Source organism: Mastigoproctus giganteus, chromosome 1 (assembly GCF_048544385.1).
Source record: "Mastigoproctus giganteus isolate SK-2022 chromosome 1, ASM4854438v1, whole genome shotgun sequence".
Taxonomy (NCBI): Eukaryota; Metazoa; Arthropoda; class Arachnida; order Uropygi; family Thelyphonidae; genus Mastigoproctus; species Mastigoproctus giganteus.
In genome coordinates, this window is record NC_143575.1 from 256,241,752 (window position 1) to 256,261,491 (window position 19,740).

The 19,740-nt window shown below is 36.1% G+C and overlaps 1 protein-coding gene across 2 annotated transcripts in view; it reads right to left on the bottom strand.

Moving 5' to 3' along the window:
* LOC150091801 (U2 snRNP-associated SURP motif-containing protein) overlaps positions 1-19,489 on the bottom strand; it is a 333,597-nt gene extending 314,108 nt beyond the window's left edge. For both annotated transcript variants that reach the window (XM_090385786.1, XM_090385781.1), the window contains exons 1-2: positions 19,406-19,489; positions 12,038-12,121 (exon numbers count right to left, since the gene is read on the bottom strand). In XM_090385786.1, coding sequence (XP_090241912.1) covers positions 12,038-12,121; positions 19,406-19,468 — 147 coding nt within the window. In that variant the 5' untranslated portion in view covers positions 19,469-19,489. The remainder of the gene's footprint in view (positions 1-12,037; positions 12,122-19,405) is intronic.
* Positions 19,490-19,740: the final 251 nt, after the last annotated feature.

Here is a 19,740-nt window from a genome sequence, read left to right on the forward strand (position 1 = left end):
CAAGTCGGCGTGGGAAACGTTTTAATGCTGTTTTGCTATTTATTTTCAAGCTATCAACTCCATCAAATGAAACAATTTCGTTAAATATGCCAAAAATGCAATCTGTAAAAGAGCCTTATAGTGATTTATGACAGCGTTATAGTCAGATATGGGTTATAATATAAGAACAGCGTTAGAACGAATCAGCGTAAAGTGAACCACATTATAACAAGGGCCTGCTGTATAAGAAAATATGTAACATAGTCACTGATGGGCTAAGATAGGCAAAAACTGATTAAGTGTAAGTACTAGCAAAGAAAACTCAGAATAGGTATGGCTGCAAAGAAAGATTAAAGGAGGCATGACTACACGGTGTCTCATAGCGATTTGCTTGCTTCCTTTGGTGTAGCTTTGTATGGATCTTGTCTGCCCCGGGTGCATTTCTTGTGTTTAACTTCAACAATTTCTCCTCCGTTTTGCTCTTAGTTGATGCAGGGTTGTTTGGTGCCTTGTTGGGGTTTGGTAGGCTTCTGTCCTCCATTTATATGCAGGGTTCTTTGTGTGGGAATGCAGATGCAGGGTGCTCGTCCAATTTGTCAGTTGTCTGAGCAGGACCATCACAGTCGAACCATCGACATCAAGTGGACCAATCTAATTCATCCCCTTCCTTCTAGAGTTTATATAAGTAAAGAAGCCTTTGCTGTTTTTCTTTGCATCCTTGGCCAAAGATTTCTTGCAATCTGCCTCTGCTTGCCTAACCGCATTTGTGACTTGATTACAGACCAGCTTATATTTACCTTAGGCTTTTGTGTCACCTCAATAAACTACATACATCCCATGCATTTTTATTCTCTGCCACGAATCTCATTAGTTTATATGACATCCATTTAGGCCTAAACCTTGAACAGTATTTCTTAGTTGGTATGAAAATCCTAGTAGTTTCCAAGATTAATTCCTTGAATGCTTCACAATTAGAATTTTCTGTTGGTAACATCATCAGTTGGTCCCATTGTATAGAATTTAAAAACTGTCTGAGACCACTGTAGTCATCTTTACGAAAGCAAAAACCCTTCCCTTTACCCCGATGGTAGTTACATCTTTAAGTGAATCCCATATCAGTACACTGTGAACACTGCAACTTAGTTGTTCGTTTATTTGCATATGCTCAATGCATGAAAATTACTGCTGATTAATCAGATCAAGAGTATTACTCTCTCTCTCTCTCTAGTTGCCTCTCGAACATGCTACTGTAGGAAACAATCATCCAATAAATCCACAAAAGCCTTTCTAGTATGCAAGTAACCAATCAACAAGTTCCAGTAAATATTTGGGAAGTTAAAATCCCCCATTATAACACATTCTGATTTACTGTCCCACTGTATTTCTCTGTACGACTGTTCGTTGTACTCATCAGAGACATTAGGCCTGTAACACACTCCTATTCTTATTTTTGCTTTCAGTGCTTACGTTACGCCAAATTGACTCAACATTGCACCGTTCGCCTAGGTCAACTGGATGCACTTCCTTAGATTTTATGTTTCTTAACTACCAGAATAATAACTCATCCCTTCCTATCCCGTCTATCCTTTCTGTTACCTTTGTACTCCCCAAATTAGAATTCTGCACTGCTTATAACTGTTTGACCAGCACTTCAAATTCATCAAATTTATTTACTATCCTCCTAGCATTGTTGTATATGCAAGTATACATGCACTTGTTCTTATTCTTAGTTACCCTACCAGAGCCCATGAATTACTTGTTCCATGATGACTCTCAGCAGTCCTTAAAATCCCCAGCATCTTGCTTTCCAGGCTGCTACTCATTCTAATAGAAGCAGTGCAAGGATCACTTTCACCTCTGACTGTGGCTGCTGTTAATCTTTTAGTCTGTGAATCCTCCTCCCGAAGCTAGCACATTTCTAGCACAGATCCCACCTAAATCTGTGTCGATAGCATCAGCAAATATTCTTGCACCCTTTCAATTTAAGTATATTCCATCTCTGTAGAAGCAGTCTGCCCTGTTAACTAGCACAGACCACAATGAAAAAATTCTACTCCCATGAGCCTTGCACAATCTCTCCAGAATTGATTGACAAGGCTTTTTGTCATAAACTCCCTCCTATCGTGTCTGGGCAGAATTGCGGACCCTTTCAAGTTTACCCCTAACGACAACTTTTTTTCGACATTTGCCTTAACTTGTTAAGTAAATCTGCAGTTCTCCTACTCTTAATGTTATTAGTGCCAATATGTACAATGGTATCACCTTTTGTGTCTTTAAAAGATAATATCTGCTCTATGTCAATAACTTTTGCTGCCTCTGCCAGACATACCCTGGTCCTACTCCACCTATCCTTTTTGCACAATATATTTCCCCGTTTTCCCGACAATAGAGTCACTGAAAATAACTAGCTTCTGTGGGACAAGTGCATTCTACCTTGAAGATTGCCACTTTGTTGCCTGATGTACAAGAGTGAGCCCTGGCATTGAGTTGGGTAGCTGAGAGCTTGATGGGCCCCCATTAGACCACTGTATCTGAAGGTATGCTCTTATCATCCAGTATAGTGTCAGAATAAAGAATATGATTAAGTACATCATTTTAAAATGTTTTTTGCCCTATTTTCCCAAAAATATTGACTGTTGCATGCGATGCATGTCTGCTCAAGATTTTTTTTTTTTTGTGGACCCATTAAAGGATTAACATAACCTTAATTTAATTATTTTATTTTGCTAAGAATTATTTGAATCAGACTTGTATGATTTACACACACACACACACACACACACACACACACACACACACACACACACACACACACACACACACAGTGAGTTTTACATAGAGAGCTACACTTTCAGGACCTGAAAACAAATAAAAATTAGAAAAATAATAATAATAATATATACATATGTCCAAAATTGCCTTGTTTCAGAGTTAACAGCCTATTTTGTGATACAATTATTTATCTTATCTCAAAGTCTTAATACATGCATCAACATGTCGCATCATGGACTACCTGAGGTATTGTTTAGATTTACTGACATCATTGTTCTACAAATTGGTGAAGTATTTCAATGTTGTCAATGGGTATTGCATAAAGGATGGATTTCAGATGACCCATCCCCAGGTATAAATCGAGTGGATTCGGGTCTGGGTAGTGAGCAGACCATACAACAAGACTTCACAGCCTATTCATTTATCAGGGAAATGCTCGTGCAAATAGTCTGACTACTCAACTAAAATGAGGGGAGTGCCATCAACATAAACTACTATTAGACAGCAAGATTTGTGCAAATCATTCTGTGAAATTGGAAGATTAACCGGAGAAATCCGGTTAATCTTCCAAGCAAATCAAAAGAACTAATTAAGCAGTTGGCAGTAATTCCTGCCCATATATTAATACTAAATTGGTTATGTTGCTTTGACTGGATGATAGCATACAGATTCTGTTCTGCCTAGTCATGAGTGTTTGAAATTTAATCATTTGTTTGTCTGTTATTTGGTTTTTAGGAGCATTAGCAACTAAGGCCATATTGCTCTGGGGATATGTGGTGGTCATTCCCTGATCCCTGACCTTTCTGCATCCTCTGTACTTGGTGGTCACGTGCTCGAACCCTGGTCTAATCAAGAAGTGTGTGCTACGCACTGCCGCTCCTGCCCACTGGCTACGGAGGCACCTGAAATTTAATCACATTATTTCTCATGAAGTCAGCCTCATCAGAAAACAACACAGAAGGCAGAAAAAGTGGATCATGAGCACACTATTATAGGAATCAAGTATGAAAGCTTCTTGTAATCAGCTTTAGGCTTTGTGATACAGATAAAGCTGTTTCCATAAAACTCTCCTCACAGTTGCATGTTGTGTTCTATGTCCTGCTGGTTGCATCCTTTGCATACTGTCACCAGGATTTTACTCCTTGCAAAACAGAGCCTGCTCTAGCCTAAGAGTTCTGGTTTTGATTGGTGTACCACTATGTAGAATTCACTTGTTGAATGATCCCATATCTCCCTGATGCTTTTCCATTATCTAAAAGCTCTTTTTATCTGGCAGACAATCATTCAGAAACCTTTCCACATGCAAATGCCTTGCTGTGGCCACATTACACTTTCAAGTCCACATGTGATATATTTTTGCTATTTCTTGGTTTGAATAAGTCTCTATTTTTACTTTAACTGTACTTATCGCTTAAATGGTATAAAAAAGCACCCCCCCCAACAACTGAGCAACACTTTGAAATGACTTTATGGTAAAAAAGTTATGATTACAAACAGTAAAATATGAAAATAAAAATTAATTTTAAAAAATATTTTCAGACTGTAGAACAGTATAATAGCATCAATTCTTACACCCTTATCTACACTGTTTGTTTCAGATGTTTTTTTTTTTTTTTTTACCAGATATAATTTTTGGAACACACAAAATAGCTGCAGCTCTGAAACAAAGTGATTTCAGACATATGTTTATATAAACTTTTTTTCGTTGTTTCGGGTCTTGAACTGATTCCGAAAATGTGGCCCACATTTTTTGATTATTTTTGATCCACAGTGCTTTTGTGAGTGCATGGGCTATGAGAATTAAATAAAAATAGTTTATATTTTATTATTTAATTCCTTGTAGTTATTCAACCCATCATCAATTATTTCAAGTGCTGGAAAGAAAGTGTCAACAGTATCTGGATGAATATCTAGCTTATAGTTTTATTGAAAGCCCATTCGACTCAAGACAGCCTATACGTCATATGTGTAACAGTTCTTTTTCAAATGAGGCTATGAAACCATCAAGACTTTTAGATCACTTAAAAAGGAAACACCTTGATAAAGTTGTTAAACATATTGAATATTTAAAAAATTTAAAACAGAATTTTGAGCAATGTAGCACCATTACTTCCTTATTTAAGAAGAACACACAAACAAATGATGGAATGATTGCATCTTATAAAATTGCAGAAATCATTGCAAAAACTGGTAGTGCTCATACAGTTGCTGAGACCTGCATTAGAGACTGTAATTTCAACAGTGATGCATCAAAATCCTTCCAATATTTTAAAAGCATTGCCATTGAGAAACGATTCAATTCGAAAATGAAGACCTTTGTCTTCCAACTCATTATTGAATTAAAATGTAACAAAGAATGCAAATATAAATTTGAAAAAGGTGGAATGGCTGATTTGTCGGTATCAAAAACAACTAAACTTCTTTATCCAACAATGTGGTCTGATATGACCAAAGTACTTCTTTGTTTTCCAACATCTTACATGGTTGAAAGTGGTTTTAGTTCAGTAAATGAAATATTACAAAGGAAAAAAATTGATATATGTTCAAGAGGAGACACTAGAATTAAACTTACTAACTTCATACCGATCACTGAACAAAAAAAAGCCCTTTAGGGGGCGATAATTAAAAAAAAGGTTGAGAAACACTGGACTAGGGTAACATGTAGAGTCCCTCAGGGATTGGTGTTGAGTCTCTTTCTATTTCTAATTTTCTTACTTGATACTGACAAAAGGCATCCAAAGTAAGCTGTCAAAATTTAATGATGGCTTGAAGGTGGAAAGGGTTGTTAAAAATTTAAGCCAGGCTATGCTGCTTCAAAAAGAATTGGATAGGTTGAATATATATTCTGAAAAATGGCAACTAAAGTTTAATGCTTCTAAATGTAAAGTGAATTTGGTAACCAGAAATCCAGGAATCTTGTATGGGGGAAGAGGAGCTAAAAGTGGTTCGAGCTGAAAAAGACTCAGGCATTACAATTCAATCTGACACAATTTTCCATACAGTGTAAACAGGCAGCTAGGAAGGACATCATTACCTCACTTTAAAAGGTGGTGGTTAAACTGTATTTGGAGTATTGTGTTCAGGGTTGGAAATCACACCTAAAAAAAAAAAACATAACACTTCTGGAGAAGGGTCAGAGAGGGGTGACTAAATTGTTGACGAGTGCAAAGCAATGCACATATAAAAAAAAGTGTAGAAAGTGCAGACTGCAAAGTTCGACAACTTGGCCTCTAAGTGTGTAAGGCACTAAAGGGACTAAGTAAATGAGAAAGGTTTGTTCTGTTTTACCTCACAGGAGAGACAAGAGCCAGGGGATATAAATATAAAATCTCAGGAAATAACAGAAGTTTGGATCTCATGAATTCACCCATAGGAACGGGTGACGTCATGAGTTGAATTCATGGGTTGTTGAATTAATAAATCCCACCCAAAGTGGCAGATGCAGCAAGTCTAGCTAAGTGTAAACCAGAATTGGATGACTACCTTGTGGGAATGGGGATGGTGTGAATATTCTGATTTATTTGAATTATTATTATATTTATTCATGAATTTATTTTTTGGCTGATGCAGAAAAAAGTTTGCTTCCTTATATCATTTGACCTTACTAAAGAAGCATTTCTTAGTGTGTTCTATTCACTCCACCAGCTAAATGAAACCTGCTGAATAAATGTTCAATTGTTTAGCATAACGATAGAATGATTATTCAGTAATCCAGTTAAACTAACTGCTCCCATCATTACCACTAAACTCTATTTACTTCTCTCAGCTATGGACTGTTCTTGGATTGTGTATTCAGAGTGGACATTCCATTTGTCCATTTCCAAGGACAGTCCAATCTTCTTCTCTCTTTTGATTGGGGGGGGTAAGGAAAATATCTTCACAGATACTTTAAATGTGATACTGCAAATGAGCATGTGCATAATTTGCCATACTCTTCCCCCCCCCACAGATTGGCCTTTGCTTATGCCATGTATTCATTGCACATTTTATTTCAATATTTTTTTTGAGATTCAAATCAGGACAATTGCTTTGTTAGCCTACGAATCTAACTGTACATTAATTTTTATTTATTTTTTTTAATTATTCATGACAGTACAGGAAAAATTTGGCCGAAACAAGAAGAAGAAATGAATCACTTATAAGTTTATCAAGTGGAAATCTGCTGTACACCAATAGAAACAGTGAAAGGAGTGAAGGTGGAGTTGGGTTTCTGGTCCATAAAGATTTTAAAAACAACATTTTGGAATTCAAAAGTACATTACCAAGGGTGTCAAGACTAATACTCAAGATTTCTAAGAGGTACAAGCTAAAGATTATAATGATTTATGCACCAACATCAAGCCATGATGATGAAGAGGTTGAAGAAATGTACACCGAAATTGAGTCTTCTAGATGAGCAGAAAACCCACTACACTATTATTATGGGGGACTTCAATGCTAAGGTTGGAAAAAGGCAAAACAGCGCAGAAAGAGGAAGTATAGGAAATTTTGGAATTCGTGAAAGAAATAAAAGAGGTGAAAGACTTGTGGAATTTGCAGAATCTCAAGGACTGTCAGTAATGAACACTTTTTTCAAGAAAAGGGTGAACAGAAAGTGGACATGGAAGAGTCCAAATGGATTAACAACTAATGAAATCGACTTTGTCCTCACTAACAGAAGATATATTGTGAATGATGTTACCGTCCCGAATAAGGTAAATGTTGGAAGTGATCACAGAATGGTAAGATGTACACTTGATATAGATGTAGGAAAGGAAAGGAAAAAACTGACTCAAGTAAATAATACAAAGGTCTTTGAGATAACAGAGGAGGAGAAAAAGCAGTATGTACTGGAACTTAAGAACAAGTTTGAGCTTCTGCAGACTGCTCAGGACCAAGATATCGACGAGGAATATTACAACTTTCTGAAAGTGATAAAGCCCAAGAAACCTATAGGGAAAAAGAAATCCAAAGAAGAAAAAATTAGTCAAGAAACACTTGTCATGATGAACCGAAGACGACAAATGAAGAGCAAGAAAAACACTGACAGGGAGAAAATTGAGTATACTGAGTTATGCAAAGCCATTAGAAAGAGACTCAGAGAGGACGGACATAAGATTTAACACAAGAAAAGTAGAACAAGCATTAAGGGAAAACAAATGATTTAAATCAGCAGCCATGAGCAGTAATACAGAAAGACAAATGATACTGAAACTGAAGAATAGCGATGGTGTACTTATAAACAGCAGAGAAGGCATAATTCAAATAGCAGAAGACTACTAGAGAGAATTATACAAGGAGCGAGGGTGATACCAGCAGTGGGGAAGATGGATTGCAAAGTAGCAACACATACGACATACCCGATATTCTTCCTGATGAGGTAGAACATGCATTGAAGAAAATGAAGAATCGGAAAGCCCCGGGGGAAGATGAAGTTACTGTAGAGTTGTTAAAATTGGGAGGAAGAGACATAACACAAAAACTGGCAAGGCTCTTCACAAAGTGCATTAGAAAAGGTGTGACGCCTAAGCAGTGGAATAATGCAATCATAGTTTTGTTGCATAAGAAAGGAGATAAATCAGAAATTGGAAATTATAGACCAATTAGTTTGTTATTCCACATCTACAAGTTGTTCACAAGGGTCATTACTAACAGATTAGAAAGAATACTTGATGAGAATCAACCGAAAGAGCAAGCTGGCTTTAGGACAGGATTCTCAACTATGGATCACCTTCACATAATATCATAGCTAATGGAGAAAGCAAATGAATATAAAACACCATTATGCCTGGCATTTGTGGATTATGAAAAGGCATTTGACTCCATACAGCATAAGGCAATGTTTCGGGCACTGGAAAGACAAGGCATAGATACCCCATATATTATGATTTTGAAGAAAATATATGAGAGTGCTACCTCCTTTATTAGACTAGACAAAGACAGTAGCAAATTTAAAATCGAGAAAGGAGTTCGACAAGGAGACACAATATCTCCAAAGCTGTTTACTGCTGCCCTTGAGGAAGCTTTCAGAGGATTAGACTGGTCGCAGAAAGGAGTCAATGTAAACGGAGAGTACCTAAACCATTTACGATTTGCAGATGACATTGTGGTCATAAGCCACGATCCCAAAGAATTAGAGGAAAATCTTAATCAGTTATGCACAGTTAGTAAGGATTTTGGACTAAAGATGAATATGGCTAAAACAAAAGTAATGATGAACAAGTATGCCACGGAAAGGGAAATAATGATTGAAGGAGCAGTAATTGAAAAGGTGGAGTCATATATCTGGGACAAGTTATTAGCTGTAATAATGATAAATGGCTGGAAGTCAAGAGAAGAATAAATTTTGGATGGATAGCATTCAGGAAATATAGTCACATACTGAAGAGCAATATCCCAGTTTGTCTGAAACGTAAAATAATGAATCAATGTATACTCCCCACCATGACTTATGGAAGTGAAACTTGGGCACTCACCAAAAGAATGGAAGAGAAGCTGAGAACTACACAGCGAAGAATGGAACGAATTATACTGGGAATCAGACTGTTAGATAAGAAGAGAAACACATGGATTAGGCAGCAAACTCAAGTAAAGGACATTCTTATCAAAACTAAAGAACTAAAATGGTCTTGGGCAGGACACATAGCTCGAAGACATGATGACAGATGGACTAAGAAAATAACAGAATGGTACCCAAGAGGAGCTAGAAGAAAACCTGGAAGACAAAGGCGGTGATGGATAGATGAAATTCATGAGTTTTTGGGTAGTAAATGGATGGCCAATGCTCAAAACAGAAGGAACTGGAAAGTTGCTGGAGAGGCCTTCATCCTGCAGTGGATTGAAAATGGCTGATGATGATAGGAAAAATCTCAATTTTTAAAAATTTTATTTCTTCATGCATTATAATGAATGCATGGAGAAATAAGAACCAAAACATTGTAATAAAATTACACATTAAATTATAAAGATATAAAAATACAATGCATAGATTGTAAACAGAGTATGAGGGACTAAAGAACAGAAACAGTACGTTTTTATTATAAAAAAAGACTATATTTGGATGAAACATGACTGAGACAATGTGTCAGTTGTCAACATACACCGAGTGGACAGAAACCATGGGATACCTACCTAGTAATGGGTAGGCCCACCTTTTGCCTGGATAAGGGCAGTCATACAGTGAGGCATTGAATCCACTAGTTCATGAAGTGTTCCAATCCATGCTTGCTTCACCACTGTTCATAATTCTGTTGCATTGCTGAGTGGAGGATCCAAAGCTCGAACGGACCTTTCCACAGCATACCAAAGATGCTCCACAGGGTTCATGTTCGGTGAAAGGGGAGGCCATTTCATGGTGGTAAACTCTGTGGAATGCTCTTCAAACCATGTTCTAGTCATCAAGACTCCGTGGGGAGGCACACTGTTTGGCCGGAAGAATCCATTGCCCTGCGGGTGCACGATGACCATGAAGGGATGCAAATGGTCTACAAGGATGGACATGTAACCAGGACCGTTCAGAGATGTGTCAAGACATACCAGAAGTCCCAACATGTGCCAGTTGACCATTACCAACCATCCACTTGCCTGAACAATTCCTTGTTGACATGACAGGTGCATAGCCTCATGCAGTTTCTGCCAGATAAGCACCCTCCCACCTGCTCGAAATAACTGGAAACAGGACTCATCGGACCTGTCTCCAGTGCCAATGTTCTTTCACCCAGTTGAGTCGTAGAGTCCTGTGTCGTGGTGTTAGCAATGGGACTCTGGTGGATCGGCGGCTCTCATAACCTACTGCAGCTAATGATCACCTGATAGTCTTGGTGGAGATGTTTCTGGCGCCTTCTTCTTTGAAGTCGGCAGCGATTTGTGCCATTGTTATTCTTTGATTAGCTGAAACAATGCGAGATAGACGTCAATGGCCACATTCATCCACCATCTCTTTCCACCCACAGTGCTGTCCACGATGAGATGTTATTCCAAAAATGGTGTATTCCCGATACACTCTTGATACTGTTGAACTGTGGAATTTCTGTACCACCTCTGCGATAGCGACCCATACATCAGGCTCCCACTATTATCCTTCTTTCAAAGTCGGTTATCTCACAATATTTATCCATACTGACACTGAACTACCGTCTGCGTGAATGCAATGTATATATATATACCTGCAAAGCAGTGGATTCATCCACTAGGGAGAGGGGTGACAGTGCCGTGTTGTCCAGGAACCAGGTATCCCACGAATTCTGTCCTTTCAGTGTACTACATTTCTTGGTTACCGCCTGTACTTCATTTGAGAATATTCTCTCACCTCGAACTAATTCCAAAAGCTGGGCTGAATGATTTTGTTTATTTCCACCACTTTAGCGGAATTTCCATGACTTGACAAAGGGTTTGACATTTAAACAGTCTACTTCAACAATGCTGGATATTTCTACAGTTTTCAACTGAAACAAGATATGCTACATAAGAATCAAATTCCTGCTAAATCAAGTTTAATTTTTTCATAGATTTTGAAACTTGGGATTTGATCCTAAACACAGATTACATATTAGATCTGGTCATTTTGTTGCAGCACTGGTATAATATAGGACTCTGGTTAACAACCCAAGCCAAGTGAATCGAGTCGTTCACTCACTCACTAGCCATCACTACAGTACATTATTCTTGGCTAACAAGGTACTCATATTTTAATGACAAGCAAGCAAGTATATCTCAATAGTCATAATCAAATGCAAAAAAAAAATATTTACACACATTTTTTGTCTTGAGCACTACTATTCAATACTACCTTTGAGTTTTTAATGAATAATGGATTTACCTTCTTGATGATATTAAAAACTTTAAGATGACTTGTAGACAACAATGTCATTTTTAAAGTGAGCATAAGCCCAAGACAGTTGCCATAGTCAAGTGGTCAGGTGTGATGAAGCATAAGTACACATGCTTTGAGTGACCAGGGTTCAAGCCCGTGACTGCTAAATATGGTGCTGTTTCTTATATTCTCTGTATATTGTGAACTCCTCTCACTGTGTAGTCATCCCAGAGTATAAACAGAAAATTTATTTATTTATATAAGCCCAAGCTTATATCAATTTGAAAGACCAGCTCAATGCTACAGCTCATCGATGGAGGGAACAAAGTTACAAGGAAAAAAATATATATAAAAATATAAAATAAAACATGGAAAAGTGCTTGTTATTACACTGTTTAATATAACAATAATCACTTTAATTTACAGTTAAAGCTAAATAACTGTTTTATTAGCAATATATGAAACATTTTTTATATTATGCTGTGGTTTACTCACTTCTTTTTTATGTTTTTCCTGATCTCGTTTAGAAACTTTTTTGCCAATTGGATTAATATTAAATGCTTTCATTTTTGGACCACCCTGGAGAGAGAGAGAGAGAGAAATGCATAAGTGATTATCCATGTTAAATAAGCAATATTATTTACAGAATATTTATATACACATAAGGATGATGAATATAATAAACATTTTTCATTCATGAAGAAACCAGAAATAACTCCTTCAACCCAATGTGATTGTCTTAAAAGTATAAACAGAAAATTTATTTTTTATCACATAAGAGAGGCAATCTGAGGTCACAATTCAAAGGTATAAGGTGACGATAAAAAGCCAAAGCCAAATTAAGAAGTAATGTGAGTGGCTGGAATTCTACCATGGCATGATATAACGGAGTTTATTTCCCACACCTGGTGAATCAATTCCAGTCTGGAAAAACTGTGCAGAGCTTAATGGATAACACTTTTTGCAGTATAGTTTACACTTTGCAAAATTAGGTGCCAACTCAGCATTCTGATAGGCATTTATTAGAGTTTGAAGAGTAGGGTTGATGTCCATGAAGGAATTAAAATGGGGATCCATCAAGCTCTCAGTTGACCAGCTGAATGCTACAGCTCATTCTTCTGCATCAGACAATACAGCGGCAATTCCCAAGGCAGAATGTGCTGGATCCACAGGAGCTAGTTGTTGTTGGTGATTCTATTGACAGGGAAACAGGAAATATATTGTGCAAAAAGGATAGATCTGCCAGGGATAAAATTTGATGATGGTGCAGAGCACATATTATCTTTTAAGGGCACAAAACGTGATATAGTTGTACACGTTGGCACTAATGACATTAAGAATAGGAGATCTGCAGGCTTACTTGACAAGTTTCAATATAGGTCAATGTTGAAAAAAAAAAAAAAAAAAAAGTTGAAAGTTAGGGTTAAATTTGAAAGTGTCTGCAATTCTGCCAAGACACGATAGGAGGGAGCATATGGTGACAGCCTTGTCAGTCAATTTGGCCCTGGAGAGAATGTGCAAGGCTCACGAGGTAGAATTTCTCTCAGCATGGTCTGTGCTTGTTAACAGGAAAGGGATACAAGAATATTTGCTGATGCTATCAAGGCAGTGATAGGTGCGTCAGGAAATTGCTAGCTTGGGAGGAAATACACAAACTAATACTTTAACTAGAGCCACAGGCAGAGGTAAAAGTGATTCTTGCATTGATACTATTGGTACATGCAGCAGCCTGGAAAGCAGTGTCTGGGATTTCAGGCCATGCTGTGAGTTATCATGGAACAAATGAATACATGGGCTGTGTATACAAGTTCTACTTATGTACTTCTAAATGGATTAATGTATTTTACCAAGTTATCATCCATTATAAGACATTCTGATTTACTGGCCCACTCTCTTTTTCTGTATAGCTGTTTGGTATACTCATCACAGTAATTATGCCTACACTGCATCCTATTCTCAATTTTGTTTTCCCAGTGCTTATATCACTCCAAACTGACTCAGTATTGTACTCGTTACTCAAGCCAACTGGATGCACTGCCTTAGATTTAATATTCTTAACTAAGAGCATAACTCCCATCTCTCCTGTCCTGTCTGTTCTTCCTGTATACATTGTAATCCCCATGTTCAAATTCAGCATCACTGATGTCTGAGTGACACCACATCTCCTCTATTCCTATGTCTACATTCGAAGACTTAATCAGCACTTCAAATTCATCAAATTTATTTATAATACTCCTAGCACTGATGTACATGAAAGTATACATTCACGTGTTCTTACTCTTAGTTACTTACTCTTACTCTTAGTTTTTTTTTTTTTTTTTTATGACAAAAAAAAAAAAAAATTGAATTGAATGTCAATTAGAACTGAATCCAGTGACTTATCTGTCAGATTTTTTATTCTTGCAGTTTAAACACTTAAAAATCTTAGAGGAGGACTCTACAACTGAATTTGTATATAACATTTAAACACACACTGGTATGACTTAACATTTCATCACCATAAGCAGTTTTCAACATTTCATAGGTTTCTATTGCAGATTTCCCCAGTTTAAAGAAAAATTTGTATAAAGACCATGCCTTAGGTATGGTATACATGTTAGAAGATTCCCATTTAAGTGCATGGACTGGTGCTGTTGTGGTCATGGTCAATGAATTTGAAAATAAATGGAAGTGGTATGTTGTAGTTCAAACTTCCTCCAATTGGTACAGATACTGTCCAGTAGACAGAATGCAAGTAACAACCAGTTTCATCAGTAGTGTTAATGTTCTGTGTCATGATTTTGCAACAGAGCAATGAACGAATAACAAATTTTACTTTAAACTGGGAAAATCTGCAATAAAAACCTATGAAGTGTTGGAAACTGCTTATGGTGATGAAATGTTACGTCATACCAGTGTGTTTAAATGGTATAAGCAGTTCAAAGATGGACATGAGGATGTTCGTGATAACTCAAGAAGTGGGTGCTCGTCAACCTCTCAAAATGAGAACAGAACTGCAAAGTTTCCCAATCAAAGTTTGGGAATTTGTGGCAAGAGATCATTATTTTACCCTCAAAATGAATGGCTGATGAGTCAGATATAAATTAGAAAATGATTCATCAAATTGTGCATGAAGATTTAAGGAAAAGGAAGTTCACTATAAAATTTGTGCCACACAGATGAGCAGAAGCAACAAAGACTGTCATCATGTGAAGACTTCATCCAGACTTGTCAACATAATCCTAATTTCCTTAACTATACTGTCAGTGGAGATGAATGTTGGATGTTTCAGCACGACCCAGGGATGAAGCATCATGCAGTGGACTTCAAAATCATCACTAAGACTAAAAACATTTTGTTTATAGAAGTCTACGTTCAAGATAATGCTGATCATATTTTTCGACAAACAGGGTATGATTCACAAGGAACTTGTATTTGAAGAGGAGAGAGGCAATGTTGCATTCTATGTACGGGTGGTTCAAAGACTACTGAAGTGCATTTACTAGGTGAGGCTGCAATTTTGAGAGCAAGGCAGCTGGTTCTTGTTGCATGACAATGCCCCGCCCATTCTGCACTTGTGAACGCATTTCTAATGAAACATAGCATTATACAGATCAGTCATCCACTCTACTCTCCCCTTCTAGCACCAATGGAGTTCCTCTCTCCGAAGGTGATAACTGCCCTCAAAGGAAAGAGATTTCAGGATGTTGGGGACAAAGAAAAATGTGACCACCAAACCGAACTTCTCTTTGTATACCTTCACCAATTCTTTTTATAAAGTTTTAGAATGGTGTAATAAGTGCATTCAATCTTATACTTTGAATAAGAATAAAATAATTTTTGAACTTCTTCAACTTTGTGTTCTTTTTATTGCAGTCTGTGAATTTATTTTCACACCTTGTATACATCTGCTAGAAAAGGTGAAACAAAGGGCAAAGATTAAGAGGGTAGTCAGTGAGGGTTAAATCAAACATCAGTTGGGGAACTTAACTGAAGTATTTAACCTGGTGGTACTGGTGGGTCACTTGGCACGTGATCCTTGAAAATAATGTTTTTCTCATTAACTGTTAATCAATGATTAACATTAAATCTTAAATTTTTTCTACCTTCCTAAATATAGTCAAACTTTTACTGCAATAGTTTCTGAAGTGATTTTTATAGTTTTCATATAGAAATTGCCCGTGAGAACCTCTCAAGTTCTTTGCAGCGTGGTACCAAACAAGTGCTCACATTGTGTTTGTATATAATTTCAGGTTACTTGCTTTTCTTTTTCCACTAGTTCAATAAATATCTACAGTTTTACCCTAGTTTGTTTTGAAAGATTTATTATTGTTGTTTTCACATACTAAAGATAGGAAAACAAAACTCTAATATTCTCTCAAGATAGCTGCTATACCAGAGAAAGAAAAATATGCAGTTTCAAATTTCGAAATAAACTTGAAAATAAAAAAACTAACAGTGTCAAATACGTACAATATATTTTTTAATAATATTTATATACATAAGTAGAAATATATGCACTTAATAGTCTTTTAAACTGGAAAATGGAAGAAAAGACTAGGAGAATGACATTTTTATTTTATGTCTATTTTTTTTAAATTTTCAGAAGAAATTTTTTTGGAAAACATTTAAAAATTTTAAATTTTTTATTAAAACTTAGAGTACGTATAATAAGTATTAAAATCCTAACAGAAGTGATGAAATATTGGCATTGTTTGAATGAAATTCAAAAAACCCAAAAAATTTTCCAGAAATCAAAAAGAAAGTTGGGCACCTGTCATGACTTGCCACGTCTTTTACTACATTTTAGGCACCTCGACCACTACTACAAGGCTTTGAATAAATTGAATTTTTTAATAAATTAAATAATGGGGGATACCATATTTCTTTCACAGGTGGCATATACTAGAGAGTTTTTCAGACAGTCCTATTACCTATCATAAAAATGAAATGTGATAAATGCAGATAATGAAAAAAGTGACTAATAGCAGTTATTCATCTAAAGTGTCTGTGTGCACTATGATTTTCATAACATAAAAATATGCACCTCCATATAGAGCACGAGAATTGTTATTGCACTACTAATAGGATGGAACTAAATGTATCTTGTTGCAGTTCCTTATCTGTGATAATTACTTTAGACTACCTTCCATTCACCCAACCTCAAAGTGCATGTCACAATGACAGACTGGGACCTGGGTGTGTCCAACCTTCAGAGTTGTACATATTTTGTTCTTGAATAGTTACTCTGGGTCCCCCAGGAGGAATCTCTCCCCCCCCCTCCTCTCAGTTTCTATTCATTACACTGCTCTTACCAATTACTGAGAGAAATGCTTATATTAGGCTCAACATTAAATTTACAACTTCTGTCACCGTCACGGATGATAACTCATAACTAATAGAATAAATATAATGCTCAGCAACTATGATGAATTTTTGACTGATTACAATGCTCACTAACCATCATCCTGCAGATTAGCAATCACAGAAACAACCTATACAGTTACGGAAATCCTTTAATTGCACTGCCACTTACCACACACATACAGATCTGGGAATATTTGATCCCAAAATTTCCATACCTACTCCTCATAGTCTATTCACTGTCACTGCAGCTTCACAACTGAGATGGACAACAAAGCAAAATCTACTTCATGTCAGATATCTCAAGACAAGACATCAACAATGAAACGTAGTTACATGATTATTTACCTGGCAGTAATGTATTTAACAAAACAATCCCTTAATGAACAGTGGCCTCTGAAATTGCTGAACTTAAAGTACCAGTGTCCCCCCCCCCCCAAGTCAGAACCATAGAACTGGCACATAACTTTCAGTACCAAAATTTGCATGGAAAGAATAATCACAAGAGTGAAAATGATGACAGGCCATATCAGATTCTGCTGCTTACACGATTCCTTCTCCTCCACACTTTCAGGAGTCTCTCAATCCTTTAGGATGAACCCAAATTGTTCAGATTGGGTTCAGATTCCAGCCTGCTCAAATGTTTCAGTCAGCATGACACCTAGATGCAAACCTAAAACACTTTGTTGAGGATAACAAATATAGGAGGATTATCCTGAAGTCACACATTCTACCATTAACCAACCTGCTTGTTATGGTTCAAATGCATGTTAAATTTGAGCAGGTTAGGAGACTATCTGCATCACTTCAATCAGTTTGTTCACTGTTTAACAGGGCTATAGTTAATTACCAGGCCAAATACCCTCACATCCTCAAAAAAGGCAAAACGGGGCATGATAAGGTCATTGTCATCAACACAGGCATTTGCCAGTGTTAATGACGAGAACCCTGTCAAGATTGAGTGAACCAATATGAATCTATTCACATGCTCAAGCTTCTCTCTTTTGCATATTTTGTTTGCATTCAGGATGTGCATACCCAAATTTTCATATGTACTAGATGTCCCTATATTCTTTATTTTAAATATAATATTTTAGGCATCGCAGAGTGCACCAGCAGTGTCACATTATGGCATTTTATGTTAATATTTTTATTTCTTTCTGTCATATGTAAACTTGCAGAATACCATTAACTGTTGTCGTAAAACCCTAGCTGTACAGTTATGGGACACTACATAGTACTAACCATACAATAAAAATTCCACATCATACCTTCTTTTCTTAAATCAAATTTTGCATTTACATGTTATATTTATTTATTTATGCAAATAAACAGATTATCATAATTCATATTTCTGAACCAATTATCAGACTTTCTGGGGGTAGTAGTAGAATGGAGCAAGCAAATAGTGACCGAAAATAATTTTTACGGTAAACAATGTTATGGAAATAACTAATCCTCTCCATGCATATGTTAAATATTCAGAATTTTCAGAGAACTGTGTACACATAATATATATATAATGTGTCATTTTTGAGATAAAAACTGAAGTGACTATGGCACAAGGTTTCATGGCAGTGGTCCTGGGTCAAAAGAAAATTTTCCCAAATTGTCACAAGAGGACAGAAGTATCAAGTATGAAAATGTGTCTATACGCTTCATAAAACATATTTCCAATAAATCAACCATGGCTTCTTATCATTAAGGATATTTACTATCTGATTCTTGAGTAGCAATAATAATAACAATTTTACTGATCAATTAACTCACCAGACAGGACTTAAACTGATCATCAATATTACACTTACATTTTGTTTACCCTATAAATACCATCAGTTACCGCCCTTTTTATTTATTTTTTGTAAGCAGCATTACTATGGCTATTGGATAAATTATCTGATGATTGATCTACCTCTTAGTATTCCTTTATATTTATTTTAACAATTCTCTTTCAAATTGGCATGGATTCACATGCTAGATTCAGTTAAGGTCTAGATTCACTTAACTGAAATCCGTAAGCGTTCAAAAGATGTGACAAAAAATAATTCTTTTAATGCAATTGTAGTCTGAATATCAGATACTGAAATGGTGATAGTAGACTGGGGTGTAAACATTTGACACTATACACAAGTTCATTATATTCATATGATCTTGTAGTAGCACTGAAATTTTCAAGACTATTCGTTCAAATATTACAAACGGCTTGATTTGAATGCACATTATTTGTATACAAAACGCGGGGGAATCTATAAGCCAATATATAATAAATACTACATATTTTTCCTTTGCACAAAACGTTTTGCACCGATCGAAGAGCTTAAATGCAAAAAAGAAATTTTTCATGAATGCATTAACATATTTATACATATACATACAGCATGAATATCGAATAATGCGAATAGCACTTTTGTCAACTCAAGAGTTGCAATATAACTAAAGATAATCAGTATAATTTCGCATTGGAATGAAAAAGATATTACAGAAAAAACATATCGCAATCCAATTATATCTTTTACTTACCTGTGCAGTCATAGTAAATTCAGTATAAATGCTATTAATAATTACAAATAACCGAACATTCATACAACCTATGTACAATATTCCACCATTACACGATACGACTATAGACGAATATCAACGAATATTTCCGAAAAAGCGCCATCTGTGTCTCAATAATTAATTAATAATAGCTTTCCCAGTATATAGCAACGTTAAATTTCTGTTAAAAAATCCTTTTTAAATTGCTTATTATTATTATTTTTAAAAATAGTATGGAAAAAAAAATTATGGATAATGGTAACCAAATATTTTTATATAATGTTAAGATGTCTTAAAAGGACATAGGTCCGTTTAAG